This window comes from Copadichromis virginalis, linkage group LG16 (assembly GCF_057382275.1).
Source record: "Copadichromis virginalis isolate Kocher_CV1m ecotype Utaka linkage group LG16, C_Virginalis_male_GT1.1, whole genome shotgun sequence".
NCBI classification, from domain to species: Eukaryota; Metazoa; Chordata; class Actinopteri; order Cichliformes; family Cichlidae; genus Copadichromis; species Copadichromis virginalis.
The window spans coordinates 30,672,807-30,696,565 of record NC_140633.1 but is presented as its reverse complement, the minus strand read 5'-3'; the positions used below and the strand labels follow the sequence as shown (position 1 = coordinate 30,696,565).

The 23,759-nt window shown below is 39.4% G+C and overlaps 1 protein-coding gene across 3 annotated transcripts; it reads left to right on the top strand.

Annotated features, from left to right (window-relative positions):
- Positions 1-1,071: 1,071 nt before the first annotated feature.
- Positions 1,072-23,274, top strand: agpat3 (1-acylglycerol-3-phosphate O-acyltransferase 3). Of its 3 annotated transcripts, none has more exons than XM_085434369.1 (10): positions 1,072-1,344; positions 14,017-14,074; positions 14,250-14,480; positions 15,134-15,303; positions 15,411-15,572; positions 16,983-17,136; positions 17,231-17,333; positions 18,410-18,485; positions 19,302-19,500; positions 19,797-23,274. In XM_085434369.1, exons 3-10 carry the CDS (start codon positions 14,303-14,305, stop codon positions 19,886-19,888), a joined length of 1,134 nt encoding a protein of 377 aa, XP_085290495.1. In that variant the 5' UTR covers positions 1,072-1,344; positions 14,017-14,074; positions 14,250-14,302; the 3' UTR covers positions 19,889-23,274. The 3 variants fall into 3 exon arrangements, with proteins under 3 accessions (XP_085290495.1, XP_085290497.1, XP_085290496.1); XM_085434371.1 differs by lacking the exon at positions 1,072-1,344 and adding an exon at positions 1,776-1,924; XM_085434370.1 differs by lacking the exon at positions 1,072-1,344 and adding an exon at positions 2,106-2,174.
- The last annotated feature ends 485 nt before the right edge of the window (positions 23,275-23,759 follow it).

The following is a 23,759-nucleotide window of genomic DNA, read 5'->3' as shown; positions in this document are numbered from 1 at the left end:
GTGACAGGGCTGTATTTTGTCACTAATCCACAGTATGAATAGCCAGCATTAGCCCAGATAACCAGACAGGCCAACATGTCTGTAACCTGATCACAGCAACAAAGAAAAGGAGTTCTTATTCGGGGCCAGTATACACTAGAGAAATGAGAAAGTACAGACTAAAGCTGGCTAAAACAAGCTGTGATAACCATTTTTGGGAAGCTGGCATAAATGCAACAGAAGGCAGCTTGTAGATGAATTTGATTCATTTTATCAATGCAACAAGGACTCTGGTGCATGTGTTTATTAAGCTTGTCCTGACAAAGACCCCACAGTTAAAACTAATGCTGAAGCTATGACTGTAAAATACTTAACAGCTATGAGCACACTTACACTGAAATTAATCTGAAAAATTAAAAATAAGAAAATAATATTCCAGATATGACTGAGACAGAAGGTTTAGATTCCCACAGAAGTGCGGAGTAGCTGCAGGTATGGGTATGCACCAGCAGAGGGCTAAAGAGGCTTAAAGTTAATCGAGCATGCACACTTGCTGAGGAAATGAAAAAAACCAGTGACATGACACTGCAAAGCGGGAATCTGTACGTGAATAAAATGCTTCATGTAGTATTTTGAATGCAAGGCCAAGAAAATGGTAGAATTTTAGATAAAAGGTGTAGAAAAGCTAGATATGGGACAAAATTGTAAAGTCGACTAAGATGTACTGAGAGTATAGGGCTGATATGTAATAATGTAGGCAGTTAGTAATAGTAGTCATGTTAAAAAAAAAACAACTAGTTTAAAAACAGTGACTTTCTTTTATTTTGATGTTACATTATGATATCATTTTTTTTAAACTGAAGATTCAGGTTTTCTTCCCGAAACAGAAAATTTAAGGGGGTAAAACCTAAATTTGATTGGCCAAGAAATCGCTGCACTAGTCTGCTGCGCTGTATGGAGTAAACATATATTTGCAAATGGTAGCAAAAAATCAATAAAAACAGACATTATATGCCTTTATCTGCTCTTACCTGTAACCAAACTTGCAGCAGCGGCGGGAGTGCGCTGCAGTACGTCTGTGCATGTTTTTGTGTATTTTTGTGCATCTCTGTGAAAATGAATGAGGGGCTGGACCGGATGTAGGACAGGCCACCTTCAGATGGGTTTGGAGGAAATGTGGGGCTTTAACCGACAAACAATAGAGCTCCTGCAAATCCTATTGCCTCAAGTCATTTTTATTGCGTCTCTGGAAACCGACGGAGTAGGGCAACGTTTGTTGACAGGCTCATTTTACGCCCCCAGAAGGCCAGAAAGCGGCGAAAAAGTGTAACTAAACCCACCGAGTCCCCAGCGAATAATCTTCAGGTAAGGCTGACACTGGCTGCTAACGAGAACTGGCTAACTAGCCTAAGATAATAACGGGTACCTATTAACAAAGGATGGGGGAAAAGTTGGCAGGGATTAGCAGCTAAAGAGTCAATCTAATAGACGCCATCCTGTCGCCAGAAAACATTTTTTAGCCTCGCTGTGTGGATGTTGCTTATATAGCATGCTAGCTTGTACCGTTAGCACCTGTCTTTCCTGTGCCGCTCGGCTCATTTAGTCGAACCAGTGTTCACACATTTACTATCTCTATTGGCAGTAGCTAAGACAGTTGGGGTGGCTTTTTCTTTAATGTCGTCTTCTTCTGAGGGAATTGTGTGTGTGTGTGTGTGTGTGTGTGTGTGCCTGCAACTTTGACTTCACAGAGCAGCTAGCTTAACGGCCGCAGCCGAGCCATGTGTGACAAAAGATAAGCCGTGTCAGTGGTAGGATTGAAGGGACCTGCTGGCTAGTTGGTCTCTGAGAATCTATCAGCCCAGGCATGCCGCATTTGGTGCATACAGACATCTTAAGCATTTGCATTCAGATACAGTAGGTTGGGCTGCAACACTTTGACACTAAGGTATGATATGCTAGAGTTCATGGTAAACTATGACTGGGTTCATTTTTCGTAGTTAAATGTTGCTATATTGCACCCCCGCTCTGTCACGCTTTACGTCGTATGCGCCAGCTGGCTCAGAGTTGACCTGCGTACAGATCTCGTACGACTCTTGAGGTTACTAAAGTTCATTGAAGTCTGCGGCTGTTTTAACCCGTGCTAACTTTATTCTTGAGCCTCACTTTTAACCAGCTGGACGAGCAGTGCGTGACAGGCAAGTAACTCTCAGCATTTTTATACCAGAACGGGGATTTTTTTTTTCCTTTTTTAAAATAAACCAGTGTTGATAATGTGACTGCTTGGTGCAAGAGACAGCTTGGTCTCATACTACTAAGAGTAAAACCAGAAGGGCAAAAGGGAAGTCTGTTAATAAAACTTCACTTTTTTATATTAAATATTGAATGGTAAAGTGTGCACCCACTGCTTCACACTGCCATATAGGGCCACTTGTTGGTGTTTATGCATGCCTTTAATTGACCTTGAGAGGAGGATATGTGGACTGGATCACTGATGCTATTCATTATTTAGTAATTTTACAAGATCAATGAATCCTGTATAAGTCTTGAGCTGCCATTTATATTTTTAAAGAGCAATAGTGCTCCAGGTCTTTAAGTTTTTCTTTGGACATTGACTGCTCCCCCCCTCATTCTCAGTCCAGTCCTTGTACCTGATGATTTTCAGAGAAATGATATTTTTTGTTTTTGCTTTATAAGTCTCTTAACACTGACACAAATCATTTAGGAATGGGGGGGGGGGGGGGGGGGGGGAGAAGAGGAACCTAAGGCTGGAGAAGAACCAGTGTTGTTTATTCTACTAAGTTGTTTTGTATAACAATTTTAAATAGTATCTTTAGGCACTTTGTTACTAGAACAAGTTACACTTGTTTAGTTGATTCTACAAAAAATTTGTCAGCATGACCAATGATCCCAAACACGCTGACAATGCAGTAAAAGTGTATCTTCTACAAGCACTAGTGTCATGTTATAGAAATTTTAAAAGAATCACTAGTTCTGCACTAAAATGTAATGGATTTTCTTCCTTTTTAATGGAGGCAATGGTGCTTTTTGTTTAGATGGTGCAGGAGGTGAATGCCAGACTCGATTTGATTTCAGTGTGGGAAAAGGTGGATTTTAAAAAAGGGTAAAAACACTAGTTCCTAGGATTTAAGACAATGGTACAAAGAAAGAAAAGGGAGAAATTCATAAATCCTACCAAAGATAACGACAGTAAGTCAATAAAAGAAGGCTGGGGTAGCTAGGTAAAATATAGCTCTGCCCACTGCTACAGTCAATGCTCAAAAAAACGATATCTCCACATCAGAGTCGTTGGACATCAGATCGGACTTTGTGCTAGGGAGCTGGCAGGTTAATATCCAAAATGGCTGCATCCGGCACATTTACCTGTTAGGTGTATTCTCACTAAAGTTAAAAATAAAATCAGCCTTTTCATAGTTTAAACAGAGTGGGATGCTCAATAAAATAGTGCTACGCTTTTCCCTGCAGCACGCTGTGCAATAAATACTCAAAAAGACAACGGCGGCCGTTACAACTTGTGTCTAAAAATATATAGTTTCATGCATCGGTTAAAACACTCGATTCCAGGTACACGACGCCCAGCTGGAAACACTTCACGCAAGTCGAGCTGCCCGAGATTCACAGAATTTACAGAAAATGTTAAATTTTTGTGATTTATATCGTTATCGGACGATAGATGTCTTATATCGGGATATGAGATTTTGGTCATATCGCACAGCCCTATACCTAAAGGCATCGTTGACGTATATATGCTATTAATAATTGAACCAGCTGTTGATCCAAAGTGCAGTGACTTGCTCATTTACAAGTTGTAACCTATTGATCTCCTTTATCTAGTAATCAAGCATAGTATTGTCCTATTGGACTTTGAGACATGTGTTAAGACTTTATCTAAGCAGTGTCATCGGGGTGAACAATGTCAAACTTTTGTAGCATTCATTACCTGCATTCAGATTCAGCCTGGTGCATTCATACTCAAACTGTCTAAGAATTTCACATAACTCTCCCTGCTCTTACTAGTTGACCCTCTTTTTGTTAACCTTTGTAGTCTTATACAGAACAGTGAGGGGAGTAGCAGTATAATATTCCCACCTTTAAATGGTCTTGTGTTGAAGGACCTAATGTTTAAATGATCCAAGGCTCTTTACATCAGCCAGCTTTTCACCTAACCTCAGTGATAAACCCATATGTAGAAGCTTTGCATAAAATGTTTGACTAGATTTCCATAATGCTTGCTGTGATTATTGTAATACTGACACCATGCAAAGGTGAGATTGCTTTATTTTCATAGTTTTAAATGGTCCCAGATGGCTACACAGCCAATACACGTTAGTAGGATCATAGTTTTTTTTTTTTTTTTTTTTTTTCCCCCCCCACACATAAACAAACCAGTATAAATATGCTAATATGATCATGAGCTCAACCGGCAGGTTCACATTTGGAGCCACATTTTTGGCAAATACAGCAGGTTGAGTTCACCTTTTAATCTTCCTTGCTGTATTATTATTATTATCATTATTCCAGCATATGCTCTTTCCTGTGCGTGCATGATCATAATTAAAGAAACTAAATGCACTTTAAGTGTTCTTTTACCTGCCAAGAATTACATTTGTCTCTTGTGTAGTAAGTGTTGTGGCTTTAAAACACACTCAGTAGTGCTGTGCAGGGATTTAGAGCTCTTCATGCTTTGAAATATGAATGACCTTCATTGTCCAGCTATCACCATATATTTTTATCTCCGTTGGTATTTGGCTTTAACACCCGGTGGTAAGACCCTAGAACTGTACTGTAACGTCAACCTACTCGCTTCAGCTATCACTTGACAGTTTATTTATGCCTCTGTCTGCTAGTTTGTCCGGACCACATTAACTGTGTGCAAGTATCCGAAGCCTTTGGTAACTTGCCCGCTAGCCCTGTGTGCTATCTTTGTGTGGGTGAGTAATGGAGATCTGTAGTAAATCCTTTCCTTACCCAAGGTACTGTCAAGGAAAGAGGATGCTGGCATGGCATATAATATCTCTATATTCAGGTTAGAGTTGCATATGAAATTAATGGGCAACCAGCTTTGACAGGTGGACAGACTTGCCATTGTGTAGACAGAATTGACTAAATGTTTTATTTTATATGAATGCAGTTTACAGAGGTGTTTCATGCTAAGTCTCAGAAAGAAGGATTGTCCATGATATCATTATTTTCACATGACTTGTGATCAACAGGTTTTTAGCTACTAAGCATGTCGCGATGTTAACTGCATCCATCTTTGAAAACTGTCTGTTGTCACTACCAACTTGTTACTGTTAACCGATTCAATAGCCTGAGATTGGTTGTTACAGCAATAAGTTATTGCTGATGTTTCACTGTTTGAAACAACATAAGCAATAGGTGATTATGTGCATTTGTTTGGGGGGGGGGACCTGTATCCCCAAGGCATGGCAATAATCTGAACTCTGATTCAGGCTTTGTGGTCATTTGTTACAGATCCCATCAAAGAATTTTGTGCTTCCATCAAAGAATACCCACTAGGGCTGTAATAAATATACTTAACTAGTTGACTGGTTTTATTAAGTGGAATTTCAGTTAATCAAGATTAAATATATATTGATTTGTTTTAACAAAATTACCAAAAAAATACCAGAAAATTCATAGACGTCTGTTAAGTAAGGTAAATCAGACTCGTTGACAAATTGTGGTAATGCAAATAGCCATCCTCTGAAGGGTCCATCTTCAGCCAGTAAAAAACCAATAAGAAAACACGACTAGATATCACATGAAGAGATTTTTCAAGGATATTGCTGATCATTTCTTTGAACCCATCACTTTCATGATGCAAGATGTTAGTAACAAGCAGCTTATGGCAAGGTCAATCACAATACAGTAAATTATGATTGGTTACTTTAGCGTAACAATGCTATTCTCTTTACTTCACTATGGTTGGGCAGAGACTAGGCCTTCTCTTTGTTAATGTTAATTGAATGTGACATATCCAGGGTACCCATAGCCTGCTAATCAGCACTAATCTGATACACTGGATTAGAGGATGGGAATGCTTGTAAGACACTGCAAACAGTATGTGTGACTCCTTCCTTTCTGAAGTGAGCTGTCTGTCTTTCTAGACTTCCTTCTGATATTATTTAGCCAAATCTGATAACAATTCATTGAGGTGTTTACTTTATGCTGATTTAAATGAAGATTTATGCTTTTTAATAACCCTCGAGTTCATGGGCGAGTTCATTGGTCCCTGGTAAACTCGTGTGCTGATTAGGTAGTTCCTCCTACAGGTTCTTGGGATCTGACTGTGTTCTCGCTGTCATCATCATAATCTCCCTCTTCCCTTCTGTGGGATTATTATGGCGACAAAGCAGGGCAGCTTGTGACTATCCTCTGCTATCTGCAGGCCTTTTCTTTGTTTTGTTTTTAGTATATATTTTTTCTGGCTGTGAACTGGTGGAATACCAGAAGCCAAAATGCTGAACCAGAGTGCTGTCATGATCTTCACTGGGATCTGTGGGGCGATGGTGTTCATGGCAATGGCCTACTATGTCTACTGGTAAGTTGAATGTGAGACAAGCGTTGTGTCCTGTTTCCCCAGCATATTAAGACGTTAATATGCTGCAATGGTACAACTTAATATGCATCCTACCATTTTTAGGTATATTTTCATGACCGCCAAAAAGGTTTTGGCCTTCCACCAAATATTGAATATTGTTAGCAAATGTGGGGCTTTTTTTCCTTAAGCTTAAAATGTTTATCAGATAGCCAAAAAATAACAGGCAGTGCACAGACTTCTGTCAGGTCAGATTACTTGTGGTTACTTCACCCACCATAGGCAAATTTAGTGCCAGGAAAAACCCAGGTGTTTGCTAGAGACTAGTAGCTGTTGAAGTCCAGCCTAGGCATCATTCGGCTGTTCCCTGCTGTAAGTGGAGCGCAGACGTTTGAAAGCCAAAGTAAGTTTTTATAATTAAAATGCTTTGATAGAGGAGCAGTTCCTGCCAAGATGTGGTTGAACTTTTCCATAATTTAACTAGTGTCTCTAAATGTACATTTCTCATTTTAAAAACTTATAGCAAGCAGCTGGTATAGAAGTTATATTCAGGTAATGTAGAGCAGCAGCAGCTGTCCAGCCTTAAGCAGCTTTAACACAGTCAGCAGTACTAATCTTTCCTTCAGGTTGTGTGGGCTTACAGGTGGGCCCATTACCTTCAGGGAGCTGGACATCCACCAGCTGTTTTTCCTCTATTTTTCTGGATGTCTTGTATGACAGACCAACTTCAATTTCCAGAGTATTTCTATGTTAGTATGTTTGGTTTTTGCACAACAACGTTTTGTTTGACTTAAATCTATGTTGGTGTTTTAAGCTCAGTATTGTTGAGATTCTCATCCTATTGAGGGAAAGGGTGAATGTGAGCATTAACCCTTTAAGACCTACCATAGAACCAAGGCTGCCAGAGCTTACTTTATATTTTTACATGCTGTAGTGCCATTTTTGGGAGCATTTCAAGTTGCTATACATCAATACAACTGTTATAGCCCAAATTTTAATAATATGTATGCATTAAGTCCATAGTAATTACATAAATTGCAAAAAAAGTGCAATAAACTACAAAAAAATTGAAAATCGTTTTAGTTTTTTTTTAGTTTTTTTTACATATATTTCTACTTGGAGAAATTTAAGAGGTTTATCCCTCAAAACTTTAATACAAAAAAGTTGCAAGAAATAGTTTACAACAACAAGAAATTTATTTTGAGTGTCTTCATAGTTTTATTTTTGAGATACACCAATTTTTATATACTACAGAAAAAACGAAAAACAATCCTATGATGCAAATTTGCAAAGAAAACAGCATGTGCATCAAAATAAACTATTTTAAGCAGTGCAATTCGAGTTGTAAGCATCCCAGCAACTATTCAGAAAAGCATAAAGTCAAACATGACTTATAAAAACACCAGTATAGGCTTTTAAGGCCTACAAGTAAAAAACTACATTTTCCACGAAAATGACATCACTTCCGGTTTCGGGCAGGTAATGGCGGACATGCGATCATTCGCACTGACGTCTATTTCAATGTGGGAAGTGTTACGAACAGCTGATTGGATAAGCAAAGCGTGTTTCTGGAACATTATGTTTTTGTTCCTGCAAGCTCTTTTTATGCAATTTTTGCAAAGCTATATGTGGAAGGAAACCGTGACCTAGGACAAGCTGATGGCATAAGATGCAAGTACAACTCCTCCAGTTTCATATGCAAAAAATAAATAAATTATTGCACTAGCTCAGCGGTCCCCAACCTTTTTTGCGCCACGGACCGGTTTATGCCCGACAATATTTTCACAGACCAGCCTTTAAGGTATCGTGGATAAATACAACAAAATAAAACTAGTACCGGTAACCGAAAAAAGAAGACCCAGGAAAACAGAGTTAACCATAAAAACGATAACAAAATAAAAGGGTTTAAAGGGTTAAAGCAGTAGTCTTAACACTGAACTACTTACCTAAATAGCTGACATCGAACACTGATCCAATCAGGCACTTGGCCGGCTCACCTGACAGAATGAGTTGCCTTGCCATGGTTTTATTGCAGTACCAATACATTACAGTAGCCAACAGAAAAAAAGTCCAAATAGAGTGAACATATATGTTGTAGAGGACTCGAAGTCATCCTGTCTGTAATGCCTGATTTAGACTTCAGGCCTTTTATAGAACCTACGATGTAACCTATGTGGCTGATGTTAATTACCTTGTGGCGGTGTCTCGGCGTTTAACATCCAGTGCTAGCTGTGATAGATAAATAAATAAATGTGACTTTCTCTTTCAAATGTATTTGTCTCAAATGTTTCCACTTCTTTATACATTGTTTCACATCCGTTCCACTACTTTTAGCAATCTCCCTCCAAGAATCATGCTGACCTTTGTGGTCTTATATTGATGCCATGATTATTATACTGTATATAGACATTTTCACCAATTAATGTAAATCTGCAGTGCAAAAATAGCTAGAAATGTACAGAATGAATTGTGGTTCCGCTCACAAAAGTGAGCTGTGTTGATCTAACTTGTAGTTACATTTCCAGTGAGGTGCACGTCATCTGTAGATTTCTCACTGAATACAGCCTTAGAAGACCAGGTTTCTTACCACAGAACACCGTATGATCATTGTGTTGTTTGAAAAATAAAGTTCACTGCACAAAGATGTTTGAAAAAAATGTAGAAACCATTTACTGTGTCAAGAGTACATGTCTTGTTTACTGGCATGTTTCAAGTCATCTCCTTAACATATTTGTAGAAGGTAAGTTAGATTTTTAGTGATGATCAAGGCTATACAAGTTTATAACATTTAATGCAGTTTAAAAAAGTCTCCCTTAAACCATCTTTGAACATTTAACTGGAACAAAATTAAAATAACACAATAGAAAAACACTTAGTGGCTACCAATGTTAAACCAATTAATTGGCTCCATAAAAATGTTAAATAAAAACTGCATGGAAGTGAATGTGTAAATTATACAGTTTCACATGTTTAGCTTTAAAAAGATCTGCTTATGAGAAAAAGTTAGGGAGTAATAATAATGGATTGCATTTATATAGCGCTTTTCGGGACCCCTCAAAGCGCTTTACAATTCCACTATTCATTCACTCTCACATTCATACACTGGTGGAGGCGAGCTACAGTTGTAGCCACAGCTGCCCTGGGGCAGACTGACAGAAGCTAGGCTGCCATGTCGCGCCATCGGCCCCTCTGGCCAACACCAGTAGGCGGTAGGTGAAGTGTCTTGCCCAAGGACACAACGACCGAGACTGTCCGAGCCGGGGCTCAAACCGGCAACCTTCCGATTACAAGACGAACACCCAACTCTTGAGCCACGATTGCCCCATGAGTTTCCTTTTCTTTTTTTTCTTTTTTTTCTTTTTTTTTGGCCAGTTAATTCTTAAATGTGCTGTGTGTCTTTTGATTGCTGGTGTGTAAAATTGAGTTTGTCCTGTGAATCATGGCCGTGAGTTGGAGTTGAGTGAAAGTTTGAGGTGACTCAGTTTGATTCCAGCGCTGCACGGGGAACATATGCTGTGTGTGGAGTAAAACTGGGACAAAGTTCATGATGTGTGTAGAAGTAACTCGCCTGAGCTAACATGCACACACACTCATAGTCGCTGCGGGTTGCCAACGCAAATTAAGGTTGGGGAACTTCTCCCATCGGCAGCTTGTGGCCAAACATTACACTCAGCTGCTATCAGTGTGCAAAGTTAAATCTTCCAAGAAAAGGTTAAGGCGTTTAGCTGTAAAAACATTAACAAAAGTCTCACTGATTTGGCTTGTAAACCTAGGTTTTTTGTTTTGTTTTGTTTTTTAACATGGACTCACTATTTTACATAAAAAAACACTGTGCTTTCATTTGTTCAATTATAAAATTAGCAGTTAGAAGTTAAAACAGAGAAATAAAAATAATCGTATAAAAATCCTCTTTCGTGCTTCTAATTTGACTGACAGTCACAGGTAAGGTATAAACTTCAAGCTTGAATTGCAGTTTATCAGTAAGCCTATTATAGACTACTTGTGTAGTTGCTATTAATGCTTCGTGGCGACTTATTCTGGACTTCCTCATTAACCACAGTGTTTCTTAACCCATCTCAGCCATAAGACAAATATGCAGTATTTAACTTCACCCTCCCTATCATGCTGTATGCATGACCAAAGGTCACATCTGTAACATAATGCAGAGTTAGTGCATGCTTGGAAAAGTTTAGGGTGATTTCATGTCCAGAGATTTGTAAACACGTTTATGTTGATGGTCTGACGGGACTGAACCAAACTTCTGCAGGTGTGCATTTAAGATTTAATTTTCTTTACACCCAGACTGCTAAATTGATATATATGGTTGCAGTGTGTGAGATAGTGAGTACACCAGATAAGACTTGTTGCCTACACACTGTAATCTAGGTTTGTGTCCACAATATGGTTGTATGAAAAACTGGTTGGATTGCTCTTCACTGTGATGGTCGTTGAAGAAGTCTGTTGCAGTCTTGGAAAAGGGCTAATGCAGTAGATTGGGTTACTTCATAATTTTGCCTCTTTTAGTACAGTTGTATAATTTGTTGTAATTGATAAAGTACTCAATTTAGAATATAGTTTGTTAGCCCTCTTAACTGATTCACACATTGTCTTCAGTCTACGTTATTTGTGAAGGATGGGTACTGGTTACTAGAGATGGACCGATCCGATATTGCATATCGGTATCGGTCCTATACTGACGTAAATGACTGGATCGGATATCGGAGAGAAATTTAAAAAATGTAATCCGATCCATTAAATATCAAAAAAGCACCTCACAAAACTTGCGACATGGCGTAACTCAGCTCATAACCGTAGCACGTAGGAGCAGTGTGCTCACGTGATAGAGCGGCTGTGTGTATTTGGAGGCTCTCTACCAAACCAGCATATCATCTCCGAGGAAGTTATCCCAGAGAGAAGTAAAGCAAGTGTGTAAGTTCATCTCTGAATGTTTGTAAAGCATTCCCGCGTTAAGCTTAACAACCGATATATGGAGCGACTGCCTCTCTCTCCCTCCCTCTCCTGCTGCTACTTCAATCACGAAACTGATTAATGATCAGCTGATCGGCTTTTCTGTCGCGAGTCCGTCTGTCTTTGTTTTTGGCCCACTTTGCACCAGAAAGAGGAAACCAGCGGCTGAATAACAGCAGCACGTTTAAGCTTGATAATCTGTTGTTAGAATTTATTTAATATAACTTTCTACACCAGGATCTTTATCTATGTAGCTGACGGCTGGTAACTGTGCAGGGGCGGATCTAGCAAAGTTTGTGTCTAGCTTTTAATAAATAATTATCTGAATCTTAAACCAAAGTTTTAATCTGATGTAAAATATATAGAAGTCCATTACTGTATATAGTAACTGTTAAGTCTAATATACCCTAGTAAGCTAGTACTTTTTCCTTTGGGAAGACACCACCTGTGCAGTCTGCAAAGATGTTGAATCTATTTAATTATTCTCGAAAAAATTTTTATTTCTGTGCATTTTTTTTTTTTCACGCTGCATCAAATTAAAGTTGATTAAGCATCATGAGGTGGGGGGTGGTTCCCTATTTTATTTTTTTGCTGGGAAGTTGCAACCCTATTAGTTAGGTTGCTTAATATTTCTGCTAAGTACTCTTTAAAATACCAGAATAGGAAGGATGGAGTAGGTTTAAGTTTATTAGATTGATCAGTATTGCTGAACTATGAAATATTTTGGGTGCAGTGTATTTTTTTACATACAGGTATAACAGAATAGCTTTAGTGTTGTTTATTTAAACTTGAGTATGAACTTATACAAAATGCAGCAAGATATTAAAAAAAAAAACAGTTTTATTGATTAAAAAAACACTATCAGATTCATATCGGTATCGGCCGATATCCAAATTTATGATATCGGTATAGGGCAAAGTGTTATCGTGCCATCTCTACTGGTTACACATGCTTTGTATATTTAATGGGAACAAGAAACAAGTCGTTTCAGATAACATGTTGAAGACTGTTGTCATTTGGACGCTCACCAAGCACACAGTGTTTTCTTGTCCCTTGTTCAGCATGCAGGCAGACAGTACACGGCTTCCCTTTTTGCTTGTTTTCTGACACAGTTATGTTAGTTTATGCAGTTGAAAACTCATGTGGATGTTGCTGGCACAAAGTTATGTTTGTGAAAAACAACTTTAGTTTTGATAATGAGAAGAGTTTTACTTTTACTGCTGAATTAATTCTTTCAAGTTCACTACTTGATTCCTGATTAACTTCAGTTATACACTGAAATTATTTATTCAATTATTTTCCATTGTATCTTTAGAAAGTTTTTTTAGTTTTATTTGGTTCTATATGTTTACATTTAATTTAACTTGGCTTATATGAGGTAGCACTGGAGGTAGAGGATTGCAAGGTTGGTGGTTTGATCTCTGCTCCAGTCTGCATGCCAAATATCCTTGTGCAAGATACTAACCCTAAGTTGCTCTCAGAGTGTGACTGTGTGAATGTTAGAAAGCACAAAAGTGCTTGTGTGACTAGGTGAATGAGGCAAGTTGTGTAAAGCGCTTTAAGTGCTCAGAGAAGAAAAGCACTATGTAAGAGAACAACATCTGGTAGCACACAGATTAATGTATTTACATCTTCTGTGAATAATACTGAGTTCAATTCATTTTAATCAACTGGTTATGTGTATTCATAAAGACTTGCATACAGCAGCTCAGAGCTAACTATCGTGCCCTAACCTCAGGGCAATCAGATGTTCCCACTTCATCTACTGGAGGAAAATGGAGAAGCTACAAGAAAATTACAAGCCCAGACAGGACTCAGTAACCCGGGTCTCTGTGTGGGCTTCTGGCTCGTAAACTTAAATTATGTTCAAGGTTGATGATGTCTTCAAAATGCTGACTACTTTATCATTTTTATTTGATTCACCATAGAAGAAGAGATTTGAAGCTGTCAGTTCAGTTTTATTTGTTTAAAACATTTTTTAAGATGTTCTCTGTTGAAATATTTGTTTTGCATTTAAGGTTCCTGTCTAAAACTTTGAAATTTGAGGGCTATGCAGCTTTGTACTCCTGTGACTATTGCTGAAAATTCATCCATGATGATGATGATGATGATGATATCAGCTCATCTTTGACATCAATTATGTATGAATAGTGACACGTTACTTTGCAAGACTTGTCCTAAAGTGGTTCACATGCATATTGGCATACTGTGCAAGCTCTGAGATACATACATCCACGTAGATGCAATTTTTGAAGCTACATTCAGTGTCGAAACTTGTCTGTAAATACCCGGGTTGGTCAGCCAGGTTTCATAGCCTTCCCCTTTTGATTCGCCTTTCACCCACACTGAAGAACAATATCTGTCTCTGGCCTCCTTATGTTATTAGCTAAAATAATTCATCCTGTTTGAAACGGGCATTATACATTTATTAAATTCTGCTGTAATGGCTCTGCAGTCTAGTCCGACTCCCATCACTGTTGCCTGAGCCTATCCTCTGCTGTTGTTCACAGGTCTGTGGTGCTGGCAGAAGGGCCGTGTAAACGGGGCTTGTAAAAGGACTCCACCGTGGTAAGAGTCACTGTTGCCCTTTTGAACATCTTAAAGCATGTTTGCCTGAGGATCACCTGACACAAACACCTGATAACCTTGTGTTTACACTGATCTGTTCCTTATTTAGTACCCTGCATGTCTTTTTTCCTTTTGCACTCACTGTGCTCACCTTCTTTTTCTGCTCCCTCCTCAGGTTGGTCGTAGTGTATAGAGAGGAGCCCACTCAGCCCTCCAGGCTCCTCAGCCATGGCTCTGCTGGCCTACCTGAAGAGCCTGTTCATCTTGCAGTTGCTGATGGGCTTTGTGTTTGTGGTGAGCGGCCTCATTATAAACTTCATTCAGCTGTGCACCTGCATCCTCTGGCCGATCAACAGGCAGCTCTATCGCAGAATCAACTGCCGGCTCTCCTACTCCCTCTGGAGCCGTGAGTATAGATGATTCTCATGTGTTGCTGCAGGTTTATGTAGAAATGCTAATTGTCTTTTAAATATGTAAACAAGAAAAGGTGTCAAGTGTCGATTCTGAAATTCACAGATTGCAAATAATTACAAATCTGGCAATGGTGTCACATACAATGAGCTGTGTTTGGGCCATCTGTTGGATATTATGCTGTCTACATAGAAAGGGTTTCAGCTGCATTTTCCACTTGAATGTTTGAAACACTTTCTGTGTAGAAGGGCTTTATATTCAGTCTCCTTTTAGCTAAATTAAATGAGTCCTAAGCAGCTACAGCCTCCACAATTTTCACCAGTTACTCATTAAAATTGTCTGTCAGCCCCTTTCTAGAGTCAGCTTTTTGCTGTTAATGACTTCAGCTGCTTTTATTAACCCTATGACAGACATTAAATGTGCTCCAGAGTAATTATCTAAAATTACACGAATCCTAAACGCACAAAGATTTGCTGATAATTCTCTGCAGTGTTGGTAGACTGTTTTGAGGGATTAATATAAATATAATGTAACACAAATATACTTCCATTTAGTACATTGTGTATGGTTTACACTGAAAATGCTCCAAGTGATGAATTTTCTCCTCTAACTTTCTAATGTTCCTGCTGCGTCATCGTCACTGTGCAGAGCTGGTGATGCTGCTGGAGTGGTGGTCGGGCACAGAATGCACCCTATACACCGATCAGGCTACGGTGGACAAGTTTGGCAAGGAGCATGTCATCATCATCCTCAACCACAACTTTGAGATTGACTTTCTGTGTGGATGGACCATGTGTGAAAGATATGGCGTTTTAGGGGTCAGTTGAGCACCACACTTTAAATGATTAACATTTATCAACAGTATTTGCTTTTTTCTTAAGAGTGAAGTCAGAGTTGTATAAAAATGTCTTTCCTCTTTCTTTAGAGTTCAAAAGTGCTAGCCAAACATGAGCTCCTGAAGGTCCCTCTAATTGGCTGGACGTGGTACTTTCTAGAAATTGTTTTCTGCAAAAGAAAGTGGGAAGAGGACCGAAACACTGTCTTCAAAGGCCTAGACAGGCTCAAAGACTATCCTGAATATATGTGGGTAGGTACAGTCACAGTTTGTCTGTCGCCTGGACTGTGGTTTAGGTGTAAAAGTTCATCTTACAGACAACTACTTGTGTCTCAATTGCAACCCAGTTGCTCAATCAAGATTGTGAAATATCCTCTTCAAGATACATAAGTGTTGTGATTCTAACAGTTCAGACAAGGTTGTAAATTCTTTTAAGTTAAACCAGTCGTTGCATCAACTGTCACCTGCAAATTGAGTAATCACTGCACAGCCAAACTAAGATAAGATGGAACATACATAACAAAACATTTCTAGACTTTTAAAGGGAATGATCTATAATCTATCTGATGCTGTAGTTTCTGCCCTTTGCCCCAGTTTCTCTTCCTACTGAATTTATCTTGGCAGTGATACACGAATAGTTCTGAGTACAGCAGCGTTATTTGAAGGGCCTCAACATGAGTTTGTATGTTTGTTTGTTTTCTGTCAGACATCATGAACACAAGTATCCACTGTGCGTAAACAGACTGAATAGACATTCATTATGCTTCAGACCACAAATGCCTCTTTTGTCTTTAAAATAAATAAATAAAATGTACATTTTCTCTACATCCATCACGTTTTACCTGGTGACAGCTTAGGCCTAGAGTAAAAAGCAGGATTTGGGTTTAGCAAGGAATTCCACGTTGGTTTTTTTTCGTATTTCCATGGTTTGGGTGGTTTTGGTAAATGCAGAAGGTCCTGCTTGTGCAGAGCCACTCTGTGGCTTCCCTAACGACCACAAATTGGCGATACAGTTGAGGAAACAAATGCCTTCCTTGTTTCATCTTCAAATTACTTTTGTTGTTCGATATGGCTTTGTATAGCTACATAATACTTGGTGATGTGAAACAAGATTTGCAAATCAGCCAATAAGTATTAATTATCTTTGTTTTTTTACCTGGCTCTTCACACCGTTTAACACTGTCAGGGTTGTAGCTGAAAGAAAATTGTCTTACACAATATAGTAATTCCAGTCAGATCTGCGCCTGCCTTCATTAAGGAGGAATGCTAATGACAAGTCTATAAACTTGTAAAGATCTAATGTTTTCAACTGCATCTACTGTAATACTGGCTGCAGTAACATAGCTGCACCTTGCTGTTAGCTATGATGATTATCTTGTGCCAAAAACTGCACGTTTTTAATGGACAGATTCAGAAAACCCAGACTGACACAACAAGTTGATGGCACAAACGGGTATCCTGAGTTGACTGTATTTTAGCGTACTGTTAAATTGAGTTGACCTTGATTTGTACTCCAGCTAACAGAAGTAGGGTAGTGGATGGGTCAGGATAAGAGGTCACCTTAAGCTGGAGATTTTTTTTTTTTTAATTTTGGTCTGTGTGTGTGTGTGTGTGTGTGTGTGTGTGTGTGTTAACACAACTCTTCCTCCTTTCTCTCTGCAGTTTCTGCTGTACTGCGAGGGCACCCGCTTTACAGAGAAAAAGCACCAAATCAGTATGCAGGTTGCAGAGAGTAAAGGCCTGCCCATACTCAAATATCACCTATTACCCCGAACCAAAGGATTCACCACCACACTGCAGTGTCTTAAGGGCACAGGTGGCATTCACGCGCAAGTCACACAAAAACTATGTTCAGAGCATTTCTTTTATTTTGTATTTTGCTTACAGCCTGCTCTTCTTTCTCTCAACAGTAACTGCTGTGTATGATGTGACTCTGAATTTCAAAGACAACCAGACTCCCACCCTCCTGGGCATTGTCAATGGCAAGAAGTACAAAGCTGATATGTCTGTAAGGTAAGCACCGCTGATGCCCGCTCTCTACTTTTGAACAATCACTTTTTGTAATATGGCACTGCACGCTCAGCTGTTTCTTCAAGTAAACTAGAATAAATGAGTTTTAAGCATTTTGGCCTCCTCCCAACTGCATTTTGTCCTGTAATAATCAAAGAGGCACTGAGACTGGCTAGACTCCAGGACATTAGCTTTAATGGCCAGGGTGCTCCCCTGAGCTCGGAGCTTGTTATAGACAGACAGATTGGAGCACTAGTGTGATTTTACTTAAATAAAGCTGAAAGCAGGAGGGTGGTGGACACTTTGTTTTTAGTTTCAAGGTCAGGTTGACTGAAGACGGGTAAAAATACTGTTTTAGTGACCTGAAATCACTTAGTATGATAATGTTCATGTATCAGAGGGAATTGTGTTTGGGAAGAGGGAGGCACCTGGTGGCAAGAAGCTGCTACTACAGACCAAATGTCTTTGAGTTTTTTTCTCTCTTTCGTGCGTGCGTGCGTGCGTGCGTGCGTGCGCGCAAACTGCTCAGCAGATATGTTTACATTTTTGAATTAACCTGATGGGGTTGTTTAAAAAGTGCCTGAGTGCTGTTTATGTGAATTTATCTCGACAGTGATTATTTTGGTGTGGCTGGCTATGATTGTGGTTTGCTTTTTGTTGTGCTGAATGTGTAGTGGCCTTCAGACACACATTAGCTGCCTGTCATTCCATCAACCAGAATCACGAGCAAAATAATTAACAGGTGGAAACGGAACAAAACTGGAAAACAAACACATTTTTTGTGCCATTAATAATCTAATGCATCTTTCCAATGAAACCTGATGGACTATAAAGGTCACAGCAATCTACATATTTTTATCTCCTGCTTCTCTATTTCAGTTCAATTTAATACTTTTTGCTTTGTCCATTCCTCCGCAAAATGCTGCGTAAATTAGCAAGGTCTTTTTGAAGTGGTCGACTCTAGCTGCAGGATATCGTCTCATTCATAACTTTATTCATTATTTGCCTGTTTCCAAATATTGAGACACTGAAGATAAACTGTATCTGCTTCCAATGGTTATTTGCTGTTTTACATCCAGGCGGTTTTCTGTGGAGGATATACCAGACGATGAGCAGGAGTGTGCCAACTGGCTACACAAGCTGTACCAGGAGAAGGTAATCTCACATTAAAGACTCCTAAAATGCCAGATCACTGTTAATTTGGGTTAACAGCTTTGTTGTTTGGGGGATATGGGGGAAGGGGGGGGGTTAGTACCCAGTGTCATGGAAATTTTCCTTCCACTTCCCATTGTTGCTGAAAGAATTCACTGACAAGTTTTTTGTTTTTGTTTTTTGTTTTTTTCTCTAATTTGATATCAAGCCCAATCTATTTTCCCTCCCAAACATTACCAACTCTTGAACTTGTTAACGTCATTAAGCTACAGGAGGTACACTCAGACACCATAACCTGTGGATACTGAGCAGGTGACAAATTAAAGGATAAACTAAATTATCTTAATTAGGTGTTGGGTCATGAGAACTCATCTCAGACTAAAGTGTGGTAAATTCCTTCCTTCCAAGAGACGTTACCTCAGTAGGTGTTTTGAAGATCGTGGTGGAAAACTGCTCTATTACTTTGTATGTCAAAAACACAGTTTGTGACTCTGAAGGCCACATAACTGAAGCCATGTTTACACTCAAAACCATTCATTATCCCATAATTTTGCCTGTTGATATTATTGCTATCCTGAAAAAGACGTTTCTTATGCAGGATGTGAAAATAAAGGTGGTGACGACCCTTAGAACTATGTACCATATCAACACACTGCCCCCCACAGCATGACTAGGGTCAATTTGTTTTTTTTATTTTCTCCTAGAATTCATATCCTGATCTTTATTTTATTTTTAATCAGATGTCAAATTTATCAGCAAATCCTGTCGTTTCAAATCAAATTAAGCACAAAGGTAACCACTATCTTTCCCAACTCCCAGGATGCTTTACAGGAAATGTACAATAAGGAAGGCAAGTTCCCGGGACCCACAATTATCCCACCGCGCAGGCTGTGGACGCTGCTCAACTTCCTGTTTTGGGCAACACTGCTGCTTTCACCACTCATCAATTTTGCCTGCGGAGTGGTCGTCAGTGGCTCCCCTCTCCTCATTATTGGCTTTATACTCTTCCTCATCGTAGGTAGGTCAAACCTTACCTTTTAGACAGTTTGGTGCTCATGTCCTGTTAGTGTTTTGCACTTTTCAAGGTTCTTTTTTGGCACTAATTGTACTTGCAAAAAGAGTAAAGTCTGAGTTCTTTAGCTCCTGTGGTTTTGGGTATTTGACTGTTTTGAAGTTGGTCAGTCATGGATGTATAATTCAACCAGTCACCTGCCCAGAATGAAAACTGATGTAGCTTGTTTCATTTAAAGCTCGTGAGGTTTTTTCCTGACCTGTTGTGTCCCCCCCCCCCCTTCTCCTTTGTTCTCTCTGCAGCCTCTATAGCGATCCGCCGCCTCATAGGGGTCACTGAGGTGAAGAAAACAGGTTCCAGTTACGGCAACCAAGAGGCCAAGAAACAAAACTAAAGTGTCACTCCCTCCTGTGAATGGCCGTTTCTGTTGGCCACCCTGCGGTGTCTCACCCCATCCCAACTCCATTCTCCTCCTACTGTCGAGTCAGTTGGTAGGCTGGGGAGGAGTCCCAGCTGTGAAAACATTGTAGAAGCCAGACCTAACATTTCTAGTGGCACTAGAGTGAGGGAGTATAGAGGGTCTGGGGTCCAAGTTCTCTGGTGTATCACAGATTATAACGAGGGGGAGATGCAGCACTGTATTCTCCTGCATCTTTCTAAATCCAGTTAGCCACCACCTCCCCCTCAATCCAGATCCCATTAAATCTCAGTAACACCCAACATTAAGCTTCTAACATGTCTGAGCTCACATGAACTACCACTTCCTACCTCGTTTCCCTGTCACAGTCATCAGCCAATGGGTAGTGGGTGACACGCTGTTTCTTTTTTGTCCACAGAACACGAGTCGATACATATTTCTAATCTCTAACCTCCATCCCAGCGGAGGCGCATTTCCACAACAGCAGTGTGTAACATACAGGACGTCTCCCTCCCTTTTCTCACTGAGTGGGACTTGTAATGGGAATCGGTGCCTTGAGGCCCAGCCTGGTTTTCCTTAACAGGGTCAACTTCACCCAAAATCATGCAGAATTGACCAGTTTTAGCTGTATATAGCCAGCCACATACTTAAGGTTCTTATATGCCTTTGAGCACAACTATACCAGTACAGTGAAGGTGAAAAAGTTGTTTTTTTCCCCCCTCTTGTAATTTGTAATTATTTTGACACAAACAATGCGATACAGTTCACCTTGATTGTACTGGGATAGCAACAGACGTGCGTGGGCGGAGAATCAAAATTCCACATCATTTTTAGTGGTGTACATGTGGTAAAATCACTGTTCCATCTTACTGCTGTGATTATGATGGTCTGACCACTTTTACATCCTGGTTTGGAAAGGCTGGTGTCAAACTTACATCAAGGGCTCTGAATGTGAAAACCGTCCTTATCAAGGATACCTACCATCTGTTACAGGTCTCATTTGTACCCCTCAGAACCCAAACCCACAGACACTTTTCAGTTTTTGTTTTCTGTCTTTTTACATTTACTAGCTTGCATACATGTTCTCATTCATTTTCAATTGACCTCCTAAATGTGATGTTAATTGAACCAAACACTGGCAAGGTTCAACATGCCACCCACGCCGATTACCAGTCATGACTCACCTGTCAGTGGAGCCAGAATCCAGGAAAAGGTCACCAACATGTAGCCACACATCTGAAAGCATATTGATTTGCTCTCCTGATATTTAGACTGCAGTATTGATATTTTAACCTTTGCCTTAAGTCAGGCTTGCTCAGGCAAGGGATTGCTTATCCGCCACCCCTTTAAAACAAGCACCAACATCTCACTTGCGTCTCCACCCTCTCTCCCTCCCTCCATTACAGTGATGCATGGTGGAGCAGCATGCATTTGTTTGGTTTGATCCCCCAACTGAGTAAACAACTTACAGTCCAGTTTTCGTTTTTTTTGTTTGTTTGGTTTTTTTTAAAGGCATCCTGTGTACATCAGTTAAAGACAGCTGCTTAAGCACATACAGTTCTGGATTTTAGCATCCCAAACATGACTGCTTGTAGTTATATCTCAGATTATCTTTTGGCTGCTACAGTACAATACAGTTTTTGAGCCATGTTTCGAGGTCCAACATAAAAGCTAATGGTAGAAAAAGATGGGGAGGGGGTATTTTTATGTTGTGTGCTCTCCTTACCTTCCCGTGCCACATGTAGTGTTTATCCTACTTTTTTTTTTTTTTTTTTTTTTTTATAATCATAATGTCTCAGCAGCTAAATGTCCTATACCTCCCTTTTTCTTTAGTTAACTACAGATTTCATGCAAGCCTTAATTAGTGCTGCTTATGTTTTTGTGTGAAAACATAGACGCTAACCGCTGTGGTAGTGAAGGACTGAAAGTTTTTGTTTAAGTACATAAACATATGTACTAGTAGAGCTGGGAGGTTGGCATGGATGTAATCAGCTCTTGTGAGGAAACCTGTTTTTAATTAATCCACATTTGTACACAGAGATACTTTGAGATTACTTTAAATATTTGTAAAAGCTTTAGGATCCTCACTTGTCTCTTCTATTTTCCATCAAATCAAAACCAACAACCGGATAGAAATTCAGCCCATCAAATCCTCTTATTTAGTATGAATCAGTTTCTTAAGCAGAAGACGCTGCTGAGAAGTGCAAACCAGTATTTGCAAAAACGTTTAACACTGGATGCTTTTTTTTTTTTTTTATTATTCAGTAAAGAAATATTACAAATGTCTTTTCTTCCCTCCCCATTTTCTTAATTCCTAAATGCGATCAAACGTGACGTTAAAATTTACAACACTAGATTAGCTGCACGATTTTCTGAAATCTCAAAGATAATCCAGTTAGTGGAACCTCTCGCCTCAGCTTTTGTTTTGTTTTCTACAGCTGTTTTTATGTTTTCTTCAATTTTAAACACTTGAGAATATTAAAGAATTTGATCACAAAGCAACTCCTACTCCTTTGACTTATTTGGATTTGTGAGTTTCTCTGTGCATGCAGCACTTCAGGTGAAAGGAACTCAGTTTTGACACCATAGACGACGGGAGGGGTCCACTAGAGTCAACACAGGGATCTGATTTAACCATTTCCATCTTCCATCACTTCTCCATAAGAACTTTCACACAGGCATCCATCCACCGTAATTCATCATAACACATCCACAATTTTCATTTGACATGCAGTATTAAGTCACAAGTGTGACATAATGTGAGGACTGTGTAAACTGAACATATGTATATAACACAAATGATGAATGTCATGCTCACCTTTAGATATTGTAGAGATGTATTTAGCTGCTCTTTAGACCTTTTGAATGACACATTAACAATCGGATGTCCAAGGTGTGACGGGATATCGAGTCTGTATAAATATGTACATTATGTAAATGATGACTATGAGATGCTCAGCTTTAGAAAAGGTATAGATGCACCACAAGTTTATCTTACTAAACTGTGAAGAAAATGCTACAGCAGATGAAGATTTAAACCCAGCTGTCCTGGGTGCAGTTTACAAAATTATCTGCAAAGGTCACACTCAACACTCTGGAGCTGTAAATAGCATCAGCGATGCCTCACTTCTAATTAAACCACAGATGGAACGCTGTACTCACAGTGGATGCTTACAAAGCATTTTTCACAATTTGTAATTAATCATTGTTTCTTACTGTAGTCAGTTACTTTTTGCATGATGTACGATATTGCACAGTCACTGAATAGAGTTAATTCTGACTCAGGGACTCTTACAGACTGGCAATACAGCAGCTGTGGCATTAACTCTGCATCGGAATAATTAATAAAAATGGGTTTCTGAGGAAGCAAAGCTGAAAAAGTGTCATTTTTGCTTTTGTTAAAAGTTGTCTTGTTTTATCAAAAGCCCCTAAAACATTTCGAAGACAACTCGGAGAAGGCAAGACTAATAAATAGTTTTTACAATTTTACAAATCTGATTAAAAAAATGTTTGACACCAGCAGCGACATGAAAATGCGTGTTAACATGAATGACATGTGCTCTGTGCTGGTAGAGAACAAACAGTCAGGAGCTTAGGATTGTCCTCTTAGGAAATGATTGAACACCATCCTTGGCCGAAAGATGGTTGACACCAGCAGAGATGTGAAGATGTGACAAACTAGTCTTGATAACGGACTTGGTAAAGTGGTTGTGGTCAGTACCCCTGAAAGACGGGTTCACTATTCTGTTCAAGACCCCAGGCCGGTAAATATGAAAACAGCAGGCTGCGTGGCCATGTGCCCACCAGGACCTCATGGTTATTTATTTATTTTATTTTTTTTGCCTGT

Coding starts and splice junctions, on each gene's coding strand:
- agpat3 (XM_085434369.1), top strand. CDS start 14,303: ATGGCTCTGCTGGCCTACCTGAAGAGCCTGTTCATCTTGCAGTTGCTG. Junction 17,137..17,230: donor GCAGTGTCTTAAGGGCACAG/GTGGCATTCACG, acceptor TTCTCTCAACAG/TAACTGCTGTGTATGATGTG. Junction 19,501..19,796: donor TATACTCTTCCTCATCGTAG/GTAGGTCAAACC, acceptor TTCTCTCTGCAG/CCTCTATAGCGATCCGCCGC.